Source organism: Nothoprocta perdicaria, unplaced genomic scaffold, assembly GCF_003342845.1.
Source record: "Nothoprocta perdicaria isolate Ctin4 unplaced genomic scaffold, notPer1 scaffold_208, whole genome shotgun sequence".
NCBI lineage: Eukaryota > Metazoa > Chordata > Aves > Tinamiformes > Tinamidae > Nothoprocta > Nothoprocta perdicaria.
The window spans coordinates 594443-611352 of NW_020455294.1; the positions used below are offsets into that span (position 1 = coordinate 594443).

Here is a 16910-nt window from a genome sequence, read left to right on the forward strand (position 1 = left end):
GGCCTCTGGGAATGCCGCTCATGCTCCCTGTACATAGAATTGCTTCAGGCCCTGCTGCTCCCAACACAAGCCCTCTTCTAGCCTAACCATTTCTTTAACCATCCTTTACTGAGGCAGGCGCGTTCATATATCTGTTATGAATAACTTTAAAAACATTTACAGATACATGGATTAAATAATTAGGTATAAGGACTCTTAACAAGCTTTTGGATTTCTAATTGGTGCTTCAGCAAAAGAAAAATAGCCAACTGATTGTAATACTGCCTGATAGAATATACACAATGAAACAAATCTCTTTTATCTAAAAGTTAAAATGGCTCTAAACCTGCCTCAGTAAGCACAGATAGTGTGGATAAACATTTGTTGCCTCTTTTTCTCTCTTTTTCTTTTTTTTTCTTTTTGGACAGATTAGCTGCTTAGGTCCTTCATCTTGTTGAAAAGTCATATATTGAGGTTAAATATGAACTGGTGAAAGATTRTAGCTGATTGCACGTTTATAATCACCTCTCAATTATAACAGAAAAAAGACMATTTTAAAATAAGGCAAAGAAATGCCTATATGCCTGCACATTTCTGTATAACAGTGAAACATCATACTTACCTTATGGCTCAGTTATAGATGCAGTATATGTCTTAGCAGTGCATGTTTTATATGAAATTAAACAAGGTTGCAGAGATAGAAAGCTATGGAAACTTCAACACAGTCATGTAATTATTGTTTGTCACCGAATAACAGTCGTGTAATTATTGTTTGTCAGTGTACAAATATCAGGGCTACTGCGTTCCAGTGCTTAATCCCCCATAAATTTGCCTCAGACTTTCCGTGTTCGTTAACAGAACAGAGACTAGGGTGCTGTTGAAAGAACCCCTAGAAAACTTCTGGGGAACCTTTGAGTCTTACACCACAGTAAACTTCACCCTGTGAAAACTTTATGTGAAGTTACTAGTAGAAATTATGTCCTGTAGGAGTAAACTTTCTGCTAGGAAAAATAAAGTCAAACATGTAGTATTTTATAATCTTAATTTGTTTGAGTAATTGTGAACTTGAAAGAGAAAATAGAGGGAAATATTTGGAACATGCAGTGCAAGTTACAATTCTAATTTGGGGATAAATAGTGGTATAGCTATGTTGTATTAAGTGGAGTATTGCATCTGTGTTTGCATGTTTATGATTGAATTTGCAGCATGGTAGGTGATTGGAATAAGTAGCTCCTACTTGTGTTAAGAACTTGACTTAATCATAAACTTTTAAATTATGGACTCACTCTTTCCCTTTTCATTATTTAAGGGAAGGTTTTAGGTTTTCATCTCAAGAAGCTGCTTCGAGTTTTGGTGACGATCGCTTGCTGATAGAGAAGTTCATTGATAACCCTCGTCACATAGAAATCCAGGTTTGTATTATTATTCCTTAATTGATAAAAGTTGAACTGATGAAACTACTGAGCTTCAAAARAAGTGGACGTGGCCAGCTGTAGGGAAGATGGTGAGTCTTAAGTGTTGCTGTTAATGCCTATATATTACATCCCAAGGAGATTCTCCTTTAGCAGAGCTCCTCTAGAGCTCAGTCAGATCTGTTTTCATGGAACGTTTGAGTGAGGCTGGCCAATGCAGTGACAGCTCCTATGTTTATTTGGATGCTTTTAGCTTAATGTGTATGAATGTGTGAATGGGACATCTTATAATACAGCTCCTCTTCTGCTTGCTCTTCTGAGAGGATAGGATAAGTTGTCTCTCTCTTTTACTGAATCTTGAAAGAATCCCAACTTCTTGATCTTTGGGGTAAGTGACAGAGAAGTCAAAGAAGTTCACTTTAGCAAACACAGTATTTCAGGCAGTTTTACTGGGTCGTCTTCTAAGAGCTTCCATCAAACTTAAAATTTTAAAACAAAACCTGTGGTTCAGTTATACAGGTGCATCAAAGATAGATAGATAGATAAATAAATAAATAAATAAATAAGAGAAATAGTGTATTTTTGTCCAATGCAGTTATTAAATTTTCTTTAATTTCACTTAGGCTTTCAATGAAGATCAAGGCACAACCACATGTTCATTTGTTACCAACAAGTAAAAACAGATTTTCTAATACTGTGCATTGTAGTACAATAGTAAATGGCGTTTATTAGAGATGTGATTTCTAAAGATAATACATGAGCAGTTTTCTTGTGTGGCCTTTAGGGTTTTTTTTTTTTTTCTGAAGAAGAGTTTGATTTTTTTTTTAATCTCCCCCAATATTTTTTATTTTGTTTTCTATTTTAGTGGAGAACAAAAAAAATGCTTTTAGTTAAGTATATTTTAGGAGACTGTGGTCGCCCTCCACCCGTAGCCCCTTACTCTGTGCATTTTGTTGAATGGTAGGGAATAATCAGCTCGAATGCGAGGCTAAAAACGGGCCTAGCTTTTTTTTTTTTCCTGTGTGCTGGGCTATTGCTCAAACTACATGGCTATCATACACAGTACAGCCTTCCTGTTTTTATTCCCTAGCCCTTTTAATTTTTTTTTAACAGGAAGAGAATGACCCATGCTCAGTTCATTGAAAAACGTGCTTGTGTAGACATCTGTGCTGAGGGCTCCGTCGTGAACTGTGGAGCCGAACTCCATGGAGCTCTGATTCCAGGGCCATAAGCACAGGGGAAATAGGATTTCAAGCCCTGTTGCACTTCATATTTTTTTCTTCTTGCAAATTTTTCTTGCAAATTCTAGCTGGCATATAGATACTTTGGATTCTTTTTGAAAGAATCTAATGAGCCTTGTGAACTAAAGTTTTGTGTCCTATTTTGGGCAGTTTATGATCAGAAATTATGCCTGGTCTCATCATTTAAATTTTTTATGGTATCTAGCATTAAAGCTATACCATTTTTCAGACAACTTTTCTAATAAARTTGTGACAAAAAAATAGATATACTTGATCTTACATAGGGCAACTGAAACCTCTGCCAACAGCCTTGAATTAATCTTTTCTGACAAGAAATCCATAAGGAATATGTCAGTTTTCTCAACAGAAATTTAACTTATTTTTCTGGTCTGAGATATAAACTCTTTCTAACTTGTGATATATTTTCTTTTACAGTGGGAGCCTGAAGTAGTTTGACAGTAGCTCGATAACTTAATGAAATAACAACAGCAAAGAATTTGATACTGTGGAATGATCTTTGAGAGAGAAATATTTAATCTCTTTTATTCTGCCAGATATGTGGCCACTCATACCTGATATACTTTTTATTTATTTTAAATTGCCATTTAACATTAGCCTGTTCTCAGATTAATTTACAGCAGATGTGAAATAAAGAAGCAGTCAGTAAAAATGAAATTTAAACTTCAAGGGATTCTCACCTTGGGAGAATGAGGGAAAGATATATAGTAAACACTTMATTTCAGTGTTCATCTTAGATTAAAAAAGACTTCAGTTTACTAGAGCTTGTTCCTATATTTTTCTTACATGACTAATAATTTTGGGGATACCTGCATCTTTTATTTATTATCTCTCTCTTTTTTTAATAGCTTTGTACATCTTCATGATGTATTCATCAGTCTTCTGATGCTTGCAGTTTTGGATTAACCACACTGCATTGTRCATAAAATTCAGTCCAGCAGTAGAAGAGGAGTCTACTCTAGGGGACTGAAAATAAATTTGGATGTTTATTTTAATTTTTGAGATCTGACTTCAGGGAACTGTTTTGAAAGTCATTAGAACTGAAGCAAGCACATTTATGTGCCCCAGGGCTGTGTCTTACAAAGATGGACTGAAAAATATGCTTTAACTTGGTGTATTTGATTAGCTCCAAAGTTAATTTTTTGTTCTAACTTAGTTTTCTAAGTTCCTTCTCTGGTSAGTGGAAAGAGAGAGGCACCTGGAAGATTTGGGAGAAGTCACTTTTTGAAGGTCCTTTTTCGTTTGAGTTTAAAGATGCAGTTTAGGCAATTTCTGTAGGCTTATTGAGTCTCTGATGCCTGAAGTAAGGCAAGATTAATTTTTCCATAATTCTGTGATTTGGAGCCAGATTTTGTGTTGTTTTGATTCCTTTAGGTTTTTWAAAAAAAGTTACCTCAAAAAAATCAAGCACTACTTTAATAAAAATCAACTCTTTCACCTAGTGTAAATAATATAATCTTGTCATTAAGAGTTTAGGATTTTATTTATACAAAGCATACAATGAGCCTTGTTTTCCTTCCACAAGTACTTTGATGGCACCTTTTAACAATATTGCAGCCTGTAATTTTAACTTCACGTTCTAATCAACTTTCGGACGGTGACCTTGGTTCATTTTCAAACCACTACATATACAAACAATTTGAGACCAGATGCCAAATATTTATTAATTTAGCAGCAACTTTTAAATAGAACTTTTTTAATGTTCTCATATAGCTCCAAAGGATCGGTACTTGAAATTGTTAACTAAGGGGTTTCCTGTGTCTAGCTATAAAACAATCACTTTGTAGAACATAAGAAAAGACTAAAACAATTAACAGGAAAAAAGAGTCCAAATAGAGCTTATGCTGGAACTGATTTGAAGTCTTGTTCTCCTGAAATATCTGACATAAAGGATCTGAGTTTAAAGCAGAAGTAAAAGGAATGTCTAAATATTACTCGGCTAAATAGGAATTCTACAAGTGGAAATAACATTTAGCTGAATCAGGAGAGGATGTGATACCTTACATTTATTTAGTGTATGGCTAAATGTAGTAGTATATACTGATATTGTAGCCATCTCATCTTACAATCCATAAACAGGACATTTTCTTTTAGCAACATTTAGATGTTTACAAAAGTATTGTGGCTGCGATGTGTATTTTAGTGAGATGTGCATAGGCATTTTATTTCATCCCAGAGGCCATCAGAGAGCATGATTTCAACAGTCTGTAAATGCATTTTGTTGTGTAATTATTTTAAGAAATAAGTCCCTCCTTTAATTTCTGATGGCATAAACAATGCACCTGAGATGAGTTTAAAGCCTGACACTAGGTGTGACATGAGTGGTTCTGTTTACCACTGCATCTTTATTGTCAGGATTCATGTGTATCTGTTCATATTTATTGACAGTGGAAAAGTGTTTCCTTTAAGATACAGATTGCAGAAGTTAAGAATGATAGATGGAATATCCCTGAAATGGACAATACTGTCTGTAAGTTGGCTTGAAAAATATTTATTATTCCCTCCAGTAAAATACTCATATATAGACAAAGACACACACAAGAGAGAGAAGAGCAGTAATTTATGAAGATATTCTGGGACTTTTCTAGTTTGTTTTAGTGAGACTGACACTGGTGCGCAGCTGTAGATTTCGGGRGGTGTCTGAAGCAGAAGTGGTCTCCAGGAGTCCTTTTACCTTCAGGACAGAGGTTCCATCTGAGTAGCACCTCCTGGAACCACTGTGCACTGTTCAATAGATCAGCCCTCCATCTTCTCCAAAGAAGTTTCTGCAGAACTCCATGTCAGTTAGTGCTGGATGGGACGAACAGGATTAGGGTAGGAAGTTGCTTTGGGCTCTTCTRGAGTTTCTCATGCCTTGCACTGACACCATCTCGCTGGGGCTGGAGCTCTTTGGCTCTCCCTGTCACTCAGCACCCACCTAGGTAAGGGAGAAGGTGCTGGGACAAGTATAGCTTTGAAACCACTTCCCCCAAATTGTTCCTTTTGCAGAACTCTTCGGAGAGGCTTTTTCCTCTTGAATGTTCAATAARTTTATGGGAGCTCAAAGAATTTCTGAGGAAAAATCTGTGTTCAATATAGCACAGTACACATGAGTTTTCTTCATGAGATCAGTGTCTGTCACGTCTACACGGATTTATTTACACATTATCAACCGTTGGGGTTGTGTGTACAGGAGCTGACTTGCTTAGTGCTAGGCTCGCTTTGTTGTGCTAAAATAAATTCTATAGATTCTGTGTCATGAATGCATACACATACGGTTGAGTTCATACACGTTGTGGAAGGTTATCTTCAGAGTAGGGCTGCACTTTGGGAGAATGAAGTTATGAATATTGGCACAGGGTCCTGTAGATCGGAGCAGGGAGACAGGTGGAAGAAAATAATTAGGGAAAAACTGTAAGGAAGAAAGGAGCAGGTATGGTCCACAAAGAAAGGTTTTTTTTCCAAGGAATTAGCAAGTGTATAGAGCATAAGATTGAGAGATTCCAGCTACTAGAAGCACCTCTGCCGTCTGATCCATTCCGTAAGGTGAAAAAGCTCCTTTTCTGAAGTTGCAGTGTTAACAATTTAGAGCTCTGAGATGTTCAACACGTGTGTGTGTGTTTTTCCTAACGTGCAATTTAGGTAGTTAAACCAGATCTCAATGCTTGATTGTGCTTAACTCTTTAGTGACTGAAATTCCAGCAAAGAACCATCATCGCCACGTGGTTGCTAAGAAAGTCCTTCAAACTGTTACTTTAATATCCACTGGAAGTGTTGGAGGAGTGGCAAATTTTGTTTCCTTGACAAAAGATTGCAAAATTTCTGAAGAATTTCCCTTTCTGTTTGAGTCCAGGGTGTTGTGGTTAGCTAAGAGCTCTACCAGCCRTTGTTTCTGAAAGCTTTTGTCTGTTGTTAAGAAACTACATTTGACATCCAAGATTTGCTGTCCTGTGTTGAGATAATATCCTGCTTAAAAAGCTTTTCTGAGTGCTTTATTCTGCAATCCAATTTTTAAAGCTTGAAAATGTCATTTTTATCATGCCTCAGTCTTTCTAATTTCTTTCACTTTCTCCCAAACTTTGAAGTTTTCCTTTTTCTGTGTTCAACGTAGACTGTTTCTGGAGATTTTAAAAATAATTATCTTCAGAATTTTAAGTACTCAAAGTATTTAAGCATTCAAATAATATTGCCACTATATCTGATTTTACAGAATGGCAATTTTCTCCCAGACTTCACTTTTAGTTTGGGGGGARAAAAATGAAAAACAAATGCTTTTTTTTCTTTTTACTTTTTTTAAAAAAAATTAATTACCCGTGTAAAGCATCTAGCTGGCAGCAGTCAAAAGGCTTTATGCCCACACTGGGCACATTAATAGCAGTGTGTTATTGTTCCAGGTTTTAGCAGATAAGCATGGCAACGCTTTGTGGTTAAATGAAAGAGAATGCTCCATTCAACGAAGAAATCAGAAAGTAGTGGAGGAAGCACCAAGGTCGGTATCCTGAGCTCTGAGCGGGGGTGAGACAGCACTTTTGGAAAGCTACTGATTTTATTGTTGTACAAAATGCAAACACCATTTATTCTGTTTAAAAAATATAAAAGTGGTAGTATGTTACTGTCATTTGACTATAAAGTGAGTTTGATGTTGCACTTAGGGTGCTAGTTCAGTGTTTCTTTGAGATGTTTCCGGAAAAAGAAAACTGGTTTTGAGTTGTTAATTTTTTTCATGATCTTGTGTAAAAGAGATATGAGTCTTACCAGTCAAATATATGGAGTATTTGAGCTGACTTGCCTAACATGCCCAAGATATTTTTCTTTGGCCTTCAGCTTCTGGGTTTAAGAATCAAGTAAAATATGGAACTGATATTCAGGTTAACGTTGTTGAAGTTACTTGCCTGTGTTATGCCAGTTGTGGGGGGCTAGATCACTTGGATGTAGATAGAGGATTAAATGGATTGCRAAGTACTGAGTATTCTACACCTCTTTTAGTGATAACCAGGTTAGTGACCTATGGATGTAGGTATCCAATAACTCCAAAGCAGGAAATGGTCATAATCCGTGGATTTTGAACAGAGATGAAGTGCATCAATAGTGTGCAAGATGCAGTCTTGCTGTCCTGTCCATTGCATGCACTTTGCGAGAAAATACACATAGAGAAAAGGAACAGGGGAAATGATGATTTAGAAAGCCAGGCATAGATCTGTGACTGGCTGTAGGATTTCCTGTTGTTGTTGTTAATATGTTCGCCACTTGGGATGGCTCTACCGTTGTTCTATAGCACAGAACTATGTGAGTTTGTCTGTGCACTTATTTATATTTCTTTATAAAGCCTCCTCAAGAGTATTGCAGGTAAGGAGGGTGTTCCTTTACTACTTCTGTAAGGTAAGATCAAGATCAGAAACCTGAAGTTGCCCTTCCTGTTAATAGTGCTTCACTTGGCGATACTGATTATAGCTCTTGTCCCCTGCTAGGAGGTTTCCCTCTGGACTTTATTTTACCTTATTTATTTTTGTGGCAGTTGCTACCGAGAGCTCTCAGCTACTGTTGATGTATCTGTCTTTATTTTTTTTTTAATCTTTTTGGGTTTTTTTCTTGTCTTTTTTTTTTTTTCTTGGTTTATTGGCAGGGAGTCCAAGGAATAGGCATGCTGTGGGTAAAAATGCATATTCATTTTCTTCACAGTTTAGGATTGTAGTCTCCTGCATCTCCTCAGGACTTTTTGCCTATAATGTTTTATTTCTTTTCCCTTCAAAGTATCAAGTGATTATAGAAGTCTGATTATTGAGGGTCATCTGCCTTTGAGAATAACACTTGCAGTTTTGTTAAAGCCATGTTCCACTGTTGGGCCCCACCTTAATAGGACCCTCTTGTGTTTGAATCTCTGGTTTTCCTAAGGAAGTTCTAGTTGTCTTTTGTGAGAAAAATCTCTCCTTTGAGGGGAGATCTCTTCAGCACCCTGATGAGGATGCTGCATTCAAGGGAGTCCTGGAGTTGCACGGTGGGTGAATCCCTGAGCTTCCAGCAGGGGCCCAGCTAACGYTGCTGCTTCCCTGCAAAGAGCAGGRGTCCTGCTCCGTCTCTGCTGGGACGTGCAGGCAGCGGGCTTGGGGTGAGTGCTCTTCTGGCTGGCGCTGGGCCTCGCTGCGTCGGCAGCCAGCCAAAACTGCTGGCCTTTGGTGATAATTTTACCCCAGCTTTGTACCTCTTTGGGAGAAGCTCTTGGCTTTTCGCTTACCACTGAGGTTGAAACTTGATGAGCTGGATTTTATAGTTTACTGATCTTCCATGGTTCTTTTCCTCCTGCGCTGCTTAAACTTTTCTGGACTCCTGCTCAGAGATGGTTGCTATGAGAGTGTGAACTCTGGCAAGAGTTGAATTCTTCAGTGGATCTCAGGGGAACCACTGAAGGTCCTTCATCTCGGGAGAAAGCAGTGTAAGAGAGAGCAGCTTTCTCTGGTACCCAGAAGACAAGGGAGGCTTGAGACTCATCCTGCGATAAAAATAGTTGAGTGCATTTATTTGGAAGGTCAAATTCGGCATGCCATGCCTTGCGTGGTTTTTGCTTCAGAGTGAATTTATTTGTGCACATCCTAACCTAAAAGGGACCTACTATTTTATTGGACTGGGAGAACTTTAACCTTGCCCAAAGTCAGAATTGGCTTTCATATTCCTACCTGCTGGTGTGTCTGCTGTGATCTTAGCAAAGATGTTGAGCACTGCAGTGCCAATATCATGTATTTCTTTGTCTTGTAGGGTGATGGATAAGGGATTCTTCTCCATGTAGAGCGACAGACTCCACAAAGTCACTAATCCTTTAAGACCAAATGTAAATTTGTGGTTCTTAGTTAACTTCATAATCAGTAACTGCATGATGAAATGGACTATTAGTTGAGAGAAGTATTGTTAATTTTCACTTTGAGAGCAAGCCTCCTATGCATCCCTTTCAGGACCTGTTAAAAGCTCTTTAAAGCACTTGAGCTTTTGCCTCAGCGCTAGGGTAATGGACTGTCCACCGTTCGGAGGCACTTGGCTGGTTGTGCCATTTGATGCCCAAAGTTAGATTTTATGCATGTTTCCCAGTTTTGYGTTCAGACTGTCCGTGCATTCAGCTACTGAACGTGTTGCCACCTTTCCCCAAAGGGTCTGGGATATTTCTTGCAGGGGAGCACTATGCAAAGGCAACGAAGGAGGAACCAGCCACGCACTGTGACCATGCAGCCCTTCCTTTGCTTTAGCCATCAAAGAGATCAAGCGTTTGATCCCCCGTGGGACACCGTGTTGATATCACTTCTCAAAGTGCTGGGCTTCAGGACACCGTTAAACCTTCTGCCTGGATTTCAGGCCTTTTGGGTGYGAGTAGGGCTGGAAGAGCAGCTGCCATCGCCTTCTGTGCCAGCATGCACGAGCTGTGCCCATCCACGGTGAGCRAGGCATTTGGTAGCTGCCCGTGTACTCTTCATCCCTGCCTGCTTTCCAGAAGTTTTAGGTGATGCCACATGCTCTCAGTAAAACCTTAGCACACAATATTCTTTCTGAATACAGTCATTGTTAGGACACACTCTCTGAACCTTTTTCCAGAGTTTTGCTAGGTTCCATCTGAGCCAGGAGACAAATTTCTTAGTGAGCTTTTTTCCTTATTTTTTTTCCTCCCTAGCTACATGCATTCCCAGTTGATCTACCTTATCTATTCTAGGCATTAGTTTTGCAGTGTCTTTTTGAATTGAATCATATCCTTTAAATTTCAGTTCAAAGGACATTTTTGTTCCTGCCTGTGACAGAAAGATCTAAAAGTTAAGGGTTTGAAAAGGGAGGCTCTTTCCCCAGGAAGCGACCACACTAGAATGTACATTAAATGGTTAAACTAGTTTTGTGAACTTTTTGGCATGCACCATTTCCAGCTCTTTGGGAATGTTTCTGTCCTTGGAAGCTGCATAGACTGGGGCTACTTTTACCTGGTTTAAATTCCTCCAGGTTCTGAGCTGTGCTGTGTGTATGTGTATCCAGAACTTAGATTTCCTATGGCACTCTTCAGGAATCCTTGAAGGATTCTGGGTTTAGAGAAACAGTAAGCCTGTGTCTTCGTGCGTGATTTGTAGCCGATTGAGACATTGGGGCAAAACTCCCTGTGTTCTGAAATGCTCTAAGATATTTATGCCTGCAGTACATGTACATGTAGACAGGTCCAGAAGAGAGCAGTTATTGCAGATGAGTGTTTTTTTAAAAGCAAATTGCATACCCAAATCGTAGTGTCTTCAGAGGAAGGGTAAATGTTATCAGTGAATTATCTTTCTTTTTCTTTTTTTGTGCAAGTGGGGAATAGATTTTCACTGACAGCGTAGCGCTCTGTGCTTTCAAAATACTCAGCCTGACCTCTGAGTGAAGGAGATGAAGGTATTTTGGGAAATATTTTCTGACGAACYGGGGGTAGAGAGGTAACATCTTGCCCGTGTGGTCATCTCCCTGGATATAGAAACAATGGAACAAGCCAGTTGCATTGTCTTTGATCAGCTTTACAATAGCTTGGAGAAGGTCTTAAAAATGAAATGCCAGGTCTGATCTTATTTTTCCTTTCTGGTGCTTTTATCTTGTGAATCCCTTTTATTTTGCAGCCTTCATGTTGCCGCAGGAGCTATTTGGTCGAAAGAATAACAGGTATACGTGGGGAAAAAAGGAGGTGAAGTCAGGTTTAAAATACTGCGTTTTCAAGCCATGCCTAATTAGGCTGGAGAAGAGTTGTTTCAGCTGTAAAAAGTGAGTGGCTAAAGAAGGTAGAAACAATGTGTACGAAAGCCAAAGCAGCAGAGGGGAACGGGGAAGCTTCAGTTAATTAACCTAGCTGATTGCAGGAATAATCTGGGCATTGGAGAACATAAAGCTTAGCTGCATGGCCGAGATCAGGTTTAGCAGTGTGACACCTCAGTTCCATTCTCTGTCTGCAGCAGGAGGTAACGGAGACATCTCAGACCTACATTTGACAAACATAGGAAGACGCCGCCCTAATAGAGGGGAGTAATGCGTTTCATCCGTCGGAGACTTAATAATGGTTATTCTTAGAGTACGAAGCCAGTATTGAAAAGGTTCTGTTCTTCATAAGCCACTTGTGTTGAACTGGCATGACCAAAACCCCACAGAAACCCTGAAGTGAATTTTAAGTTGGTAATTTTGTGTAAGGAGTTACCATAAGAAGTATGAATCTTTTAGCCTATTTTTGACAGATATGAGAGGTATGATACAAATTTGCACAGCTGTTGTTCTCCCTTTGATCTCACATAGGATCTGCTGGGAGTTTTCTTGAGGTCTTAAGACTTGATTTCCTTTTCGCATTGGTCCTATTCTTTGCCAGGAAAGAAGATTTTTCTAAAATTCTAGAAATGGCTGCTTTGCTGTCCCTCAGAACCCCCTGCGCTGCTACTGGAAGGACTGAGGCTCTAAGCAGCACTTTGGCCTTGAAGAAGAGGATTGTACCATCTCTAAGCCTGTCTGAACATTTCTGTGTGGTGTCAAATATGGCTTGTTCTGCTGGCAGAAGTCTCTGACTCTCCTGAGAGTATTTGTCTTGGTGAAGGCATTCAGAGGAAGAGCTGAAAGTGAAGTCCTCACTCAGCAGTGCTATCTGAGTAGCTTCTTGGGCTCAGATGATGCTTCCCAGAGCCTCATTTGCCACTTGAAAAAAATGGAGGCTCCCGATGGATTTTCTGCGGAGTTAGGGCCCATTTCTGAAGACACCCAAAAATAAAAAATTGGTGTGGTGGTCTTTTCACTTTAAGTAGGGGATAAGGTAGAAGGGATTTCCAGTTCCCTTACAAAAGTGCTTCTTAGGGTAATAGCTGAGTTGTGCTCCTCACTTAAGTTGCCACAGAAATGTAATGGACATCTATATACTTATATATGATAAACTACTAAATATTTTTTGTCTTAAGTCAGTGTATCAGGATGAAGATAAAACTGTTCCACAGCATAAGTGGGAAACCACTGAAGTTTCCCTAGCTCTAAATTAGCTATCAGTATAGGTTGAACTAAATCTGACTTTGCGGGACAGAAGAGCAGCAGCAGCAGCGTGTGCATCAGCCTGCGTCTTTCAGGTCCCCGGGCTGGTGGAGCGGGGTACTGCCCTCCTGGAACGGGCCATGGTCGCGGTGTCTCCCCAACTCWTAGCTTAGGGGGCCCTAGGGTGGCACCCACGGTGTGTGGAGTGCAAGGAATTGCAATTACAAACAGATAAGTGGGTGGATTTCGTTTACAGGTAAATCTGAATGAGAAAACGCCAGRTATGAAACCGTGGTGCTGTTGTTTTTAGTTAAATATTAATGAATATACAGATTTTTTTMATTATTTTCATTACTTGCATAAGAAACCAAATTAATAATTTGTGAACTTTCAGAGTTGTGATGTTGCAGTCTGCACCACTGAAATGACCGTGCTGCTTTGCTGCTTTAGTTCGTTGTCAGAACGGCTTCCTCCCCTGCCCCCTGAATTCCTCTCCTCTCTTTTGGCGTTCCAGTTTTCAATAGGAGGTTTCCTTTTTCACAGTTTCATCATGGCTCTTCACATTTTAGTTACAATCAAGAAAAGCAGATATGCCTTCCAATGAGGCCTGGATTTTGTATATCCATATATACTTCTTTTTATTCAACTTACATTTTCAAAGATTTGAGTGTTGTAAAAAGAAAGGTTTTTTTTAAGAATGTTATTTATTCCTAGTGTTCTGTACTTCAGCTGTGATTGAAGATTGCAGTGTATTAGATTTCAAATGATCSTAAAATGAAATAATATTTTTCTTCTAAAGCTAATCTTAAAACATGAGAAGTTAGAAGATTTAGCGATATTTTTGTGCCAATGCAAATGCAGTAGAAGACACTTGACAGACTTGACATGATGTCTTCATAATTTCATGTCGTTCTTTTCTTTCGCTTTAGTTTTAGCAGAAGATTCAATCATTTAGTTGTATTGTTTGACTAAAGAAAGGCATCGTTTCTGTATTGCAGCACTTTTCTAGACCCTGAAACTCGAAGAGCAATGGGAGAACAAGCAGTAGCTCTCGCCAAAGCAGTAAAATATTCCTCTGCTGGAACAGTAGAATTCCTTGTGGACTCCAGTAAGAACTTCTACTTCTTGGAAATGAATACTAGACTTCAGGTAAGAAAAACAGCTCTTCAGGTTCAGAGAAGTGTTATTTAAAAAAACAAAGCATACCCGCTTCCCGTGCTTGGGCTCCGCCGCTGCAGAGGCTGCGTAGTCACTCCCCAGACGCGTGCGAGCGCTTCCCGCTGCAGGGAGAAGGGCGGCCGCTAAAGTAGCCCTGTGTGGGGGCACTGCGAGCCCTGAGCCCGTCGCAGCGCTCGAGTGAGTGCTCRGAGCTTTTGCTCCTGTTGCACTTGACCTGAGCACCTTGCAGGAGGTCACCCTTAAGTACCACTGGGAGTTGGCAATAAGTGGCTGGCCACTCGGCTTTGATGCTTTTCAGAAGTTTGCTTTTTATGTCTTAGGCCTGGGTAGTAGGTTCCTGAGTTTCTTTAGATGGAGGGTTAAAACTGCATGTGTCTATCAGAAATGTTAATATGGGTGTCGWCATGGCATAGGGCTTTTCTATGCCTGTGTCACTACGGTAGTGCCTATCTGGTCAAAACTGAAGAAAATGGTCACATAACTTGAAGTTTGTGTGTCATTCTCAAAGACCAGCAGCCTAACTTACGATTAAGTAATACCATAGTCTTTATCCTTCTTCTCTGGCTTCAGATTGTAACAGAAAGATTGGAATGTGGAATCAAGTAGTAGAATGATGGGCCCTTCATTCTGTTTTAGCTACATTTTTTTGAGGATTGTCTTCTGTCTGCTGCTTATAGGCAGTGTCAGAGAAAGCATGAATATCCCCCTGTAGTCCCAGCATCTTTGTGTGTACTGTAAGGACTGGGGGCAATGATGCAGTCACCCAAGTGTGCGGGAGCAGGCACACAGACACAGGCACACAAACAGAATCACAGGATGGTTGAGGTTGGAAGGGACCTCCAGAGACCATCCAGTCCAACCCCCTGCTCCAGCAGGGACACCCAGAGCACGGGGCACAGGGCGGCATCCAAGAGGGTTGGGAAGATCTCCAGAGAAGGAGACTCCACAGGCTCCCTGGGCAGCCTGTGCCAGGGCTCTGGCACCCTCACAGGAAAGAAGTTCTTCCAGGCAGCACAAGGCACACAGTGGTCAAATTAAGGCTTTTCTTACCCTGCTTCTGCATGGGGACTCCCCAGTTTCCTCTCGGGAGGAAGAGAACGATGGGGGAGGTTCCAGGCAGTGCTGAGCACTGGTCCATGGTGAGGGGCGAAGGGCAGCCTGTGCTCTTAGGCAGCTACCAGCAGTATACAGCTACCGAGCGCGTCATCGCCCCGTGTTACAATTCCATCGGTGCTAATAGCAGGTAAACAGCACGTAAGCATCATGCGGTCCAGTGTACGCTCACGAGCGGAGTCCGTGTACGTGGCATGGCCATAAGTTGAGCATGGAGTATAGTTCAGCTAGGTCCGCGTGCCCGGAGCTGTGTGGCCAGGTCCCGTCGCCCGTCTCTTCCGTATTCTTCCGCATCCTGTCGTCTGCATGTACTGGGCTTGCATGTGGCTTTGGAGGTGGTAACTAGCAGGGTAGCCAGGGGCAGTGGTGGGTCTAGTCCTGGTCAACCTGTTCATTGGTGACCCGGGTGAAGGCATCGAGTGCACCCTCAGCAAGACGATGATGATGATGGAGAACTGGCAGGAGTGGCTGATGGGCTGCCATCAAGGCACCTGGACAGGCTGGAGAGAGGGGCAGAGACGAAAAAAGTTCAACAAAGGCCAGTGCAGAGGGCATGGGGAGGAGTAACCCATGTAAGGCTACAGGCTAGGGGCCTCCCTGCTGGAAAGGGGCTCGCCTGAGAAGGACCTAGGGATAGAAAAGTTGACCGTGACCTGTCAGTGTGCCCTCGTGGTCAAGRAGGCCAMTGGGRTCCTGGCTGCATGAGGAGCAGTGTTGGCAGCAGGTGGAGGGAGGGGATCCTGCCCCTCTCCTCAGCTCTGGTGAGGCCGCACCTGGAGTATTGGGGGCAGTGCTGGGCTCCCCAGTGCTCAATTCTGCATTTGCAGGCACAGTCTAGTTTACCTCGGACTCTGTTAAAAAGGATAATGGCAAATTGCTGCGTATGGGTTATGGAAATRTTATGAAGAAATTTTGCTTCTCTGCTTCTCTCCCAATCCAGTAGTTTTTGAGACAATTTCCAGTGAGCTTCCATGCTATTATTTATGTAGAAGAAAATTACTTTATAGATTGCTTTGTAAGGAGCTGGAAGTTCCARTGTCCTTACTCTTTTCCTCAATACAGTATTTCACTTGCTATCAGCTATTTAGCCTGACCTGCAATTGGCAGTCATGTATCTTCGGAGTCGATTCTCTTTGCGAGTTGTTTTCTGAGATGTTTCTTTGCTGTGCTGTGGTGTCTCTTCACCCTCCTCCTCTTTAATACTTAGTGGTAAGAGGATTTGAAGTCCAAAAACTCGAACTTGCTTAATTGTAGAGGTCTCCACATATRCAGTAAGAAAGCTTTCACCATCCCAACTTTTAAGGACTTTAGAGACTCCTTTTGAAATATAACAGCTTGACAGTCCCCTTTAATAGCAGACTCATTCTTTCTAACTCTTAAAGAAATTTACTAATCTCAAATTACAGTACTTGTGTAGATGTTCTCTAATACCTCCCTCTTGACTATGTATTGCCTCTAATTAGCATTTCAGCTTGAGGCTGGAGGGTAGTAATTTTCTCCAGTTCTTCCCCAGGCTTCCCCAATTGAACTGTCACTTGTCCTAGGTCCCGAGCTTTACCTTCTGTTCGGTTAACAGTTATGCAACTAACATCTAGTTCTTGCTCCCTTCTATTAAGAGCCAAACATAGAAACGTTAATGAAGCTTGTCCAGATTTAACTTCAGAACCAGGGGAGTCTCCAGATGTCCCTGTTTTGCTTCAGCCTTTTCCTCTCGCGTCTCCTGTCTGTGAATGATGGCTAAGCCGCTCACCTGCCCTCTTCTTGAAGAACGCTCAGTGGTTGGAAAACTTTCCTGAGATGCCTGTTGTCCTTAGAGGGTGTCCCTAAGGTCCATCAGTTTGTACTGCAGACACAGCTGTCTATCAGTGTCACCAGGACATGTCTGCTAAACTGAATGGTTCCCTGTGTCTTCATTTAAATGTTCATGAAATCACTAATTGGATCATTGCAGTCTTTGGAGTCTGATACAGACTTCAGAATAAGTGTAAAATCATATCACTTTGCC

General features: G+C 40.9%; 1 protein-coding gene across 2 annotated transcripts in view; it reads left to right on the top strand.

Moving 5' to 3' along the window:
* Nucleotides 1-16910, top strand: part of PCCA (propionyl-CoA carboxylase subunit alpha) — a 252797-nt gene that overhangs the window by 82668 nt on the left and 153219 nt on the right. For both annotated transcript variants that reach the window (XM_026038336.1, XM_026038337.1), the window contains 3 exons: nucleotides 1289-1391; nucleotides 7024-7118; nucleotides 13612-13762. In XM_026038336.1, the coding sequence (XP_025894121.1) occupies nucleotides 1289-1391; nucleotides 7024-7118; nucleotides 13612-13762 (349 nt within the window). The remainder of the gene's footprint in view (nucleotides 1-1288; nucleotides 1392-7023; nucleotides 7119-13611; nucleotides 13763-16910) is intronic.